General features: G+C 42.2%; 1 gene segment (V, D, J or C); it reads right to left on the bottom strand.

Moving 5' to 3' along the window:
• LOC116221446 lies at positions 1 to 4,454 on the bottom strand. The segment is given in 5 exon segments: positions 1 to 492; positions 739 to 1,062; positions 1,402 to 1,728; positions 3,645 to 3,950; positions 4,361 to 4,454. Coding segments are annotated over 5 exon segments (1,359 nt in total).
• Between the last annotated feature and the right edge of the window lie 4,462 nt (positions 4,455 to 8,916).

The following is an 8,916-nucleotide window of genomic DNA, read 5'->3' as shown; positions in this document are numbered from 1 at the left end:
TTACACAATCACAAACGTCCTTTTAATTCACGTGGAATCAAGCACGCAAGAACACAAGAGTGACACCTACGTGCAGACACACACACACACAAACACACGCATTGACACATCAGACGCTCTTGCACTGTGGAAGATTCATGCTTAGACTGACTATGCTGGGCTTCTGGGAGGCCTTGTCAATGGACCTGGAGATCATTTGGACACTGGCCTCACTGGCCTCATGGTACACAACACAGCTAAACACCACGTTCTCCCAGTCGTATGCACTGACGGTAAGCTGGCTGTACACCGAGTATTTTCCATTGCCAGTATTCATTACACTGGTGATGTTCCATGTGTACTTATCTGCCACTGGCTCATCATCAGCAAGCCAAGACACAAACACCTCCTTGGGGTGGAAATCTTTGGCATAACAAGTTAGGGTCATGTATTCGCTGAGCTCACGCTCTGGGGGTGGCATTAGGAAGACGGAGGGCTTAACGTGCTCTCCTCCTGAAAACGGGAGAACCATGTTAGTCCTTGCATGCGGGTCAGCCCTGGTGCCTTATCTGAACATGCCTGTCTACTGGCAAAACCTCCCCAAAATTGAAATCAGGTTCTGATTCAATCTGATGTTTAAATTGAACAAGGCGGATGTACAGGTGATGCACAGCCAATAATAATGTGTGTTTTTTTTTAACATTGTCCAGCAATCACATAATTAAATAACATAGTGCAAAGAGCAGATGTTCAACTTACCCGTTTTTCGTTTGTAGGACTTTGTTAATCCTGAAGGAACCTTTTTATGAGGGATAAAACAGCTGAACTCTGTACCATTCTGCCATTCTTCAAATTTGATTTTAAGCTTGATGGTGATGCTGCCAGATTCTTCCAGAAGGCCTTCTTGCTCGTTCCACACAGTTGGTTTGCCATCTTTCCTCCATTCTATACCTTCTTTCGTAACGTCTGCAGTGTCACCGTTGAATTTGCACTGAACCCAGCCCTCCTTACGAACAAGAAGATCCTCGGAAGAGGGACCTATGATGTCAGCCTTCACTTCAGCAGCATCTTCATCGCAGTCACCTGTGAGCAGACAATTAACAACATTTAGAGCTTTTCCCCACTAATCATTCATGTACAATTAACATCTTTAAAAAAAATTATATACTGTATATTGTAGCCCATCTTAACTTAATCTAAAGCAAAGGTTGTGGGCTAAATGATGATAGAATTACAATAATTATTACTGATATATTTAGTAATAGAATAATAATAGAATTATTATTACTACTTCATTACTTGATAACTTTACAAACACTGGCTGTTTACCTTACTTGTACGCTACTTTTACTAATCTACTTCACTGGCTACTGGTTTCTGTAAAATAATATAAACATGCATTTGATAAAAATAAAACCTTACCCCTCCTAAACTGATATCCCACTGATCTGGATTTCTCTCCGGTCTTATGCTCGGAGATGCATGTGATTTTTGTGTCTTGACGTTTCCACATATCCTCTGGAACTTGCAGGTAGCTGGTAGCAAAGTTAGTGCCATTCACTGTGGAAGTAAAGCTGTACCAACTGGCCATTTCCTGCTTGTCATCGCCTTCTTCTTTCATCCATTTAAATGTGTGCACAGGCGGAGAAAAGCCAGCAGCAAAGCAGGCAAAGGTAGCAGTCTTATTTTGAGCTATCTCTTCGCTCGTGGGTTTCGTTAAATACAGACTTGGACTTTGCAGGACTTCCTCTGCAAAACAAACACACAGACACAAATACAGAAATTTGTGCAGATGCTCAAGTAGTACAGGTGGTAGCCAGAAGAAAGCTGACTTTGATTGCCTTGTGAATTGGCCTATTATATTTCATAAGTGGTAAATGTTGCAGTCTGTTGCCATGAAGGGTTTGTGTGCAAGATACATTTTTCTCATCATTCATGGTTGTCAAAAAAAGTCCCTTGCTTACAAGGAGAGAGAAATTAACTTCAGGTTGCCATCCCACCTCTACCACTGACGCAAGCACAGCACGGAGAGACACAGGCAATATCAAAGCCCCATGGTATGTCGAAGGCAGCAGTTAAACAGAGGATTCTCACAGAACACTGAACAGGAAAGACAAATTATTCGTGTCTTTAAGGGCTTTGCTCTTGTGAGAGTCCTCTGTTTCAATTCTCAACAGACCACAGAGCAAAAAAAAAAAAAAAAAACATACAGAAGCCAGGGGTAATACAGGAGTTAGATAGGAATATGGACAATAACAGAGATGATGCACTTCAAGCAAGCAGATATTAAGAGGTCAAGGGTTTGGACAAGTCGTGATGCATACCTAACCACATTCTAGATTACATCAGCATCCAAGAGTTCCATTTGAGAGCTCAGTGTAAGAAACTGAATAACGATGAGCAACAGCACATTGATATGACTTGTTTAGCTATTGTTTAGCATTGTTTAGCATTGTTTTGTTTAGCATGTCTTAAGGCCAGGTGCCAGGGCTACTGTTAGGATCAGGGTTACAATGGCACAGTGGCATTGCTTTTTACATAAGCCTAGTTAGCATACATACATGGTACCATTTCTCTGGTCTCTGTAGCTGCCATATACAAATTCACCATTGTCCTGTTGTATTAATCAATCATAATATTTACAAAGAAATAGACATCCTTACTATTTTACTTTAATGAAGCACATTCAAATAAAGGGACAGTCTCTAATGATTTTATCTGCGACTTGCATAGCAAAATCAGTGTGACTTTTTCTGAAGAAAAAGATTATTCTCCACCTACAATTATCTCAGTTTTCCAGTTTCTTCGTGTTGAGATGTTTCATATGATATTCAAAGAAATTGAATGAGAAACATCTGGCATGAGCATTAAAGTTGTATGCCATTTGAGGTAATCATTAACCTAAACGGTTGTCACTAAGTATGCATATTTCAGTTTGCATACATTTCAGGCATCAAATGACACCACTGAATGGAATTGAACATCTAGATGATGTAGCCTAGTAAAAGTCATGAGGTAGACTAGTAATCTCTTGAGAATGCCAAAATGCTGAGATAATGAATTTATATCTTGTTTAGACAAGATAATAAGCGAGCGGATAGCCAATCGAGAACTGTGACATACCATACCATACCCAGTGTCCTTATTAAACTGCACTTTAGTCAGTGAAAAATAATACCAATATATATACAGATTACATTTTTACATATTATTACTTACAAAGACTCTTCTCCTAAATTCTCAATCTAGACCCAAGGTGCATCTTGTAAATCAATATACCGACGTATCAGTTACATTGTACTAATTAGTTAATTTAATATTGAGTACATAGCAATTATCGACCCTTAGTAAAATGTGAATCCAAATCTTTCGATGTAAATGAGGTAGACATGTGCCTATAAGTAGGAATAGGACTGTAATACCAGATCAAAATACAAACGTAACTGATGAATTTTTCTTCCATATTTTAAAACTGGTTTATTGCCAGTGCCGCATATAGTCATAGGCCTAGTTTTAAACAAATTACCTGTGCAATTTGGTTGAGTTTCTAATGTTTGAAAATGTATATTTAATTATATAAGGAAGTAAACTTAAGTAATCATATGTTTAAACACTCCTGTGACATTGCAATTTCTCAATAATACTGAAGCAGGATTAGCCCTTACCTGGTTTAGTTAGAATAATGTTCCTGTTGCCGTCAGGATGCTCCAATTCACAAGTGAACGATTTCCGTGCTTCCCAGTCTGCCAGCGGGACACTAATCTGGCTGATTTTGGAATATTTGCCATCTTTATGGACGTCTGGGTACTGTATGAAGTCAGAGAGGTCTTTGCCTTGTGCATCTTTCCACTTATACTTCAGGGAGTTTGCTGGCGAGAATCCCCCCGTCATGCAACCAAGAGTGACCAGTCCATTGGAGTCAGAGCCACACTGCGAAAGTCCGAAGATGGACGCCGGTGCCGATGAGCCTCCTTATTACAGACAAATAAACAAAACAGATAAGGAAACAAATTAACACTCTACATTAGATCAATTATTAACTCCGATTTCTCCGTACGAACACACAACTTACCGGCTGTGACAGTAACCATAGTGCCTTGTCCCCAGTAATCAAATGCCCAGTTGCACAGAACTTAATTAAACCAACCAAGTAAGACAAAATCTTTCTTGCCTTGAGATATCAGCGTTAATTTCCTCTCAGTTTAACTTCTTAAAACAATTTGATTATATTCCTTTGGCTATATCACTTAGTCACGACTGCATATTCCGTACGTTCATATATTTTCGAAACATTAAACAATCCTAAATAAAATCCGAAAATACATTTCTACACAACTGATTGTAAGATGCTGGGCTTGGGGCTGAGATTCGCTGTTCTTACCAGATGAAACGGTGACCATTGTTCCTTTCCCCCAATAGTCAAAAGCGTAGTCACAGTGAGAATTAATCGCATGTTTGCCTTGCAAAAACTATGACCGGATCGATTTCACAGGTTTATAGATCCATATTTCATAGGACATGAACTAAATAATAATCTAGTGTTTTCAAACAGGCTTTTGGATATTTTCGACGAATCTTCGAATTAGTCAAACCAAGCTACCAACCTTAGATATTCTGGCATTTAATTTCAAAGGCAGTGGTAAAGGTGATCAGTGTTGGGTTTGCCTCTTTTATGTTCATCCTAATTTAGAATAAGCGAGTAGTTAACAGTCTGCCTTACCTGCTGAGACGGTCACTGATGTGCCTTTACCCCAGTAGTCAAAAGCGTTGTCACATTGAAATATGTGACAGAAGCACCGGACAAAAACTAGTAAGGAAAATGTCACATTCCAAGCCGATGTATCCTACCGTTACTAAAATCTTAATTCTTATTAATTCTATGCATTATGAGAGCGAAATATCTTAGCGTAAGAAATCGGATGACATTGTCACACATTCCATTAGAGTAGGCCTACTACTGTCTTATACATGTTAAATTGCAATTTGTGGGTTTCACCTAATTTTCTGACAAAAGTAATCTAATCATCTGGTTCATAAAAAAAGTTTTCAAGAGAAAAAAAATAGTTAGATTTTAAATTAAGTTTTTCCTCACCAGTTGAAACCGTAACTGCTGTGCCTTTCCCCCAGTAATCGAATCCACCGTCACTGTGGCTAACTAAGTAACATTCACTGTACACAAACTTAAAGCCATCTATTTTAACCGTATCTATTCTTATTTTTTTTTCAGAAGACGTCCGATATTCGTGTTAGTTTTAAGAAAGACATGTTTGGTCTCACCTCGCCATATTTGTTCACATGGGTACTGCGTATAAGAATAAACATTTAATATGTCCCGTATTCCTTGAGCAATGAATGTTATTGAATGTTATTCATTGCTGGTATAATTTAAGAGTAATCTCATTTTTGCATCGGAAAATGTGAATACCTACCTGATGAGACTGTCACTTGAGTTCCTTTTCCCCAGTAATCGAAGTAGTAATCACTGTGAGACAACTAATTGGGTCTTCATACAGAAAACTCGCACTGTTATTAGGTTAATAAACTACCACAACTGGCGCTATCTGATGAATATGAATTGATTAGACACTTACCAGAAGACACCGTCACTTGAGTTCCTTTCCCCCAGTAGTCGAAATAGCCGTCACAGTGTTCGATCTGGCTATCTCTTGGAGCAAAAACCAAAAAAAAGAAACAGCTTTGACTGCTGGCTTCCTTCGGGTTATCATATATTGGACCTAGTAGGAGGAGGAAACAAGCCTATTGGACAGATTTTAACATTAATCCTCCCCATTATTCAGGACAATTCATGACGGTGTTTCCAATTATCAAATATAAATATTTGTGATATGATTCAGGGAGATCTGCAGTAGATGATGATAGTTATCCAGCTGACCAAAATTTATATTTTACAACTCTAATGTGAAATCCTGATAGCAATGATCAGTCAGAAGAAGGGCATGAGGGTTGAGAAGTCCATACGGCAGTTGTTGATATGATGATGATATGATGTTGTTTGTACAAAAGTTTTACAACTGTGGGACACAACATTCCTTGGTCTCTTTAGTCATTTCCGTGATGTATCTTAAAATGCATGGCTATTTTCAAGTAATCCATTTTGTAAGCTGGCTTTACTTGAGTGTTTATTTGTTGTTGAGGTGTGTTACCCCCTGTCTTCTAAAGTATAAAAACTAGACCTCTCCAGTTTTTATTTATCATATATTAGCTTTTTTCCACTCTGGTGGACTCAATGCGTTTGAGTGTTCAACTTGAAGCAGTATGTATTAATAGACTAACAAAAAATGATTGTCTATGAGTCTCCAAATACTCCTTTTGAGATGTAACTATATACACAAACATACTAAACAATATAGTCTTATCAGTGCAACTGACTCTTTCATCATTTAATCAAATCCAAGTACTGTGAATGTTGACAAAGCAGCCAGGGCACAAAGCCACAAGACAATGCGTGCTGATGTTTTGGGTCTTTCGTGTGCATGCAGCCTCATGGCATGTGTTTGTAGACACCTCGTGGCACATTGATTCATGAGATCTCCTCCTCCCATGTACTTATTGTATAGCTTCACAGAACATGGACTTTGGATATTCAGCATCTTTTTTTTTCTTATTTGCTCCATCTGTGGGCCAAATCTGGTGGGGAATTGGCCAGCATAAGAAGAAGCCATGTGACCACAGCCACAGACACAGCCACAGTCACGGCGAAAGACACAGACACAGACACAGCCACGGACACAGCCACAGACACAGCCACAGCCACAGCCACGGCCACGGCGAAAGACACAGCCACAGCCACAGCCACAGCCACGGCCACAGCCACGGCGAAAGACACAGCCACAGCCACAGCCACAGCCACGGCGAAAGCCACAGCCACAGCCACAGCCACAGCCACAGCCACAGCCACAGCCACAGCCACAGCCACAGCCACAGCCACAGCCACAGCCACGGCCACAGCCACTGCGAAAGACACAGCCACAGACACAGCCACAGCCACAGCCACAGCCACAGCCACAGCCACAGACACAGACACAGACACAGCCACGGCGAAAGACACAGCCACAGCCTCAGTCACAGTCACAGTCACAGCCACAGCCACAGCCACGGCCACAGCCACAGCCACAGCCACAGCCACAGCCACAGCCACAGCCACAGCCACGGCCACAGCTATGGCGAAAGACACAGCCACGGCCACAGACACAGCCACAGACACAGCCACGGCCACAGCCACAGCCACGGCCACAGCCACGGCGAAAGACACAGCCACAGCCACAGCCACAGCCACAGCCACAGCCACAGCCACAGCCACAGCCACGGCCACAGCCACAGCCTCAGACACAGACACAGCCACAGCCACGGCCAAAGACACAGCCACAGACACAGCCACGGCCACAGCCACAGACACAGACACAGACACAGACACAGCCACGGCGAAAGCCACAGCCACAGCCACAGCCACAGCCACGGCCACAGCCTCAGACACAGCCACGGCCACGGCCAAAGACAGCCACACACAGACACAGACACAGACACAGACACAGCCATGTTTTCAGCAGTGTTGACAACAGAGCAAGCTCCTCTTCCCTCTTGTTTGAGTTGCTTTTCGCTCTTCAGATTCAGCTGTGCTCCCTGTGTGGCACCGCCACAGATGAATTAGGATTTAGACACCCTCACAAAAGACCCCAGTAAGAAACAAAGTGTACACTTAACTGTTGAGGTACAGGAGGGGAAGTCTAGATAGAATTCTAATGGGAAATCCACAATTTTCTAGGCATTATACTGGTTACGGTGACATTCTATTCTTTATTCTCTGCATAGTTGTATTGTTATTTTTCTGTATAATTGTATTTTTCATTTCATCCCTGTGTATAATGGTGATCAAAATGTGAACGGATCATATACAGGAAGTGGAACTTTTAAGTTGATAAAACAGAGCACACCTGTGGAAACAGGAGGTTTGTACTGCCTTTGAGTGCTGTCAGGTAGCACATGTGCAGTTCCCTCAGCATCCTTACCTCCATCAGTATACTCAGCATCCTGACCTCACTAAGCATCTTGACCTCCTCAGCATCCTTACCTCCATCAGTATACTCAGCATCCTGACCTCACTAAGCATCTTGACCTCCTCAGCATCCTTACCTCCATCAGTATACTCAGCATCCTGACCTCACTAAGCATCTTGACCTCCTCAGCATCCTTACCTCCATCAGTATACTCAGCATCCTGACCTCCTTAAGCATCTTGACCTCCTTAAGCATCTTGACCTCCTCAGCATCCTCAGCATCCTGACCTCCTTAAGCATCTTGACCTCCTCAGCATCCTCAGCATCCTGACCTCCTTAAGCATCTTGACCTCCTCAGCATCCTCAGCATCCTTACCACCCTCAGCACCCTGACCTTCTTCAGCATCCTGACCTCCTTAAGCATCCTGAGTATCCTGACCTCCCTCGGTACCCTCAGCATCCTGAGTATCCTGACCTCCCTCGGCATCCTCAGCTCCCTTTTCTGGCAGCCACTCATCATCACTGTCACTGTAATTATCATCACTGAATTTCCCCCACCCTGATTGTGGCTTTGTTAGGCCTGCTGCTTGAATGGTTGAATGATGAATATCTTGCCCTCATCCAAGATGTGACCACCACCAATAACTTTAACCTTTTGTCCTGTCTGTATTAAGCTTTCATGGTGCCAGATACTTGACATAACCATTAGAATTGCCATTATAATCATAACTGTGACGGCTATTTTGTCAGGCTGAAAGACTGCGTATCTGAGACTGTGTTGTGCAGCACCGGCGCTCCACAGGGGACTGTGCTCTCACCTGTCCTGTTTACCCTGTACACATCAGACTTCACCTACAACACGGAGTCGTGCCACATCCAGAAGTTCTCTGATGACTCTGCTGTTGTGAGATGTATAAGGGATG

This window comes from Clupea harengus, unplaced genomic scaffold (assembly GCF_900700415.2).
Source record: "Clupea harengus unplaced genomic scaffold, Ch_v2.0.2, whole genome shotgun sequence".
Classification (NCBI taxonomy): Eukaryota; Metazoa; Chordata; class Actinopteri; order Clupeiformes; family Clupeidae; genus Clupea; species Clupea harengus.
This window is presented reverse-complemented; position numbering and strand designations above follow the sequence as displayed.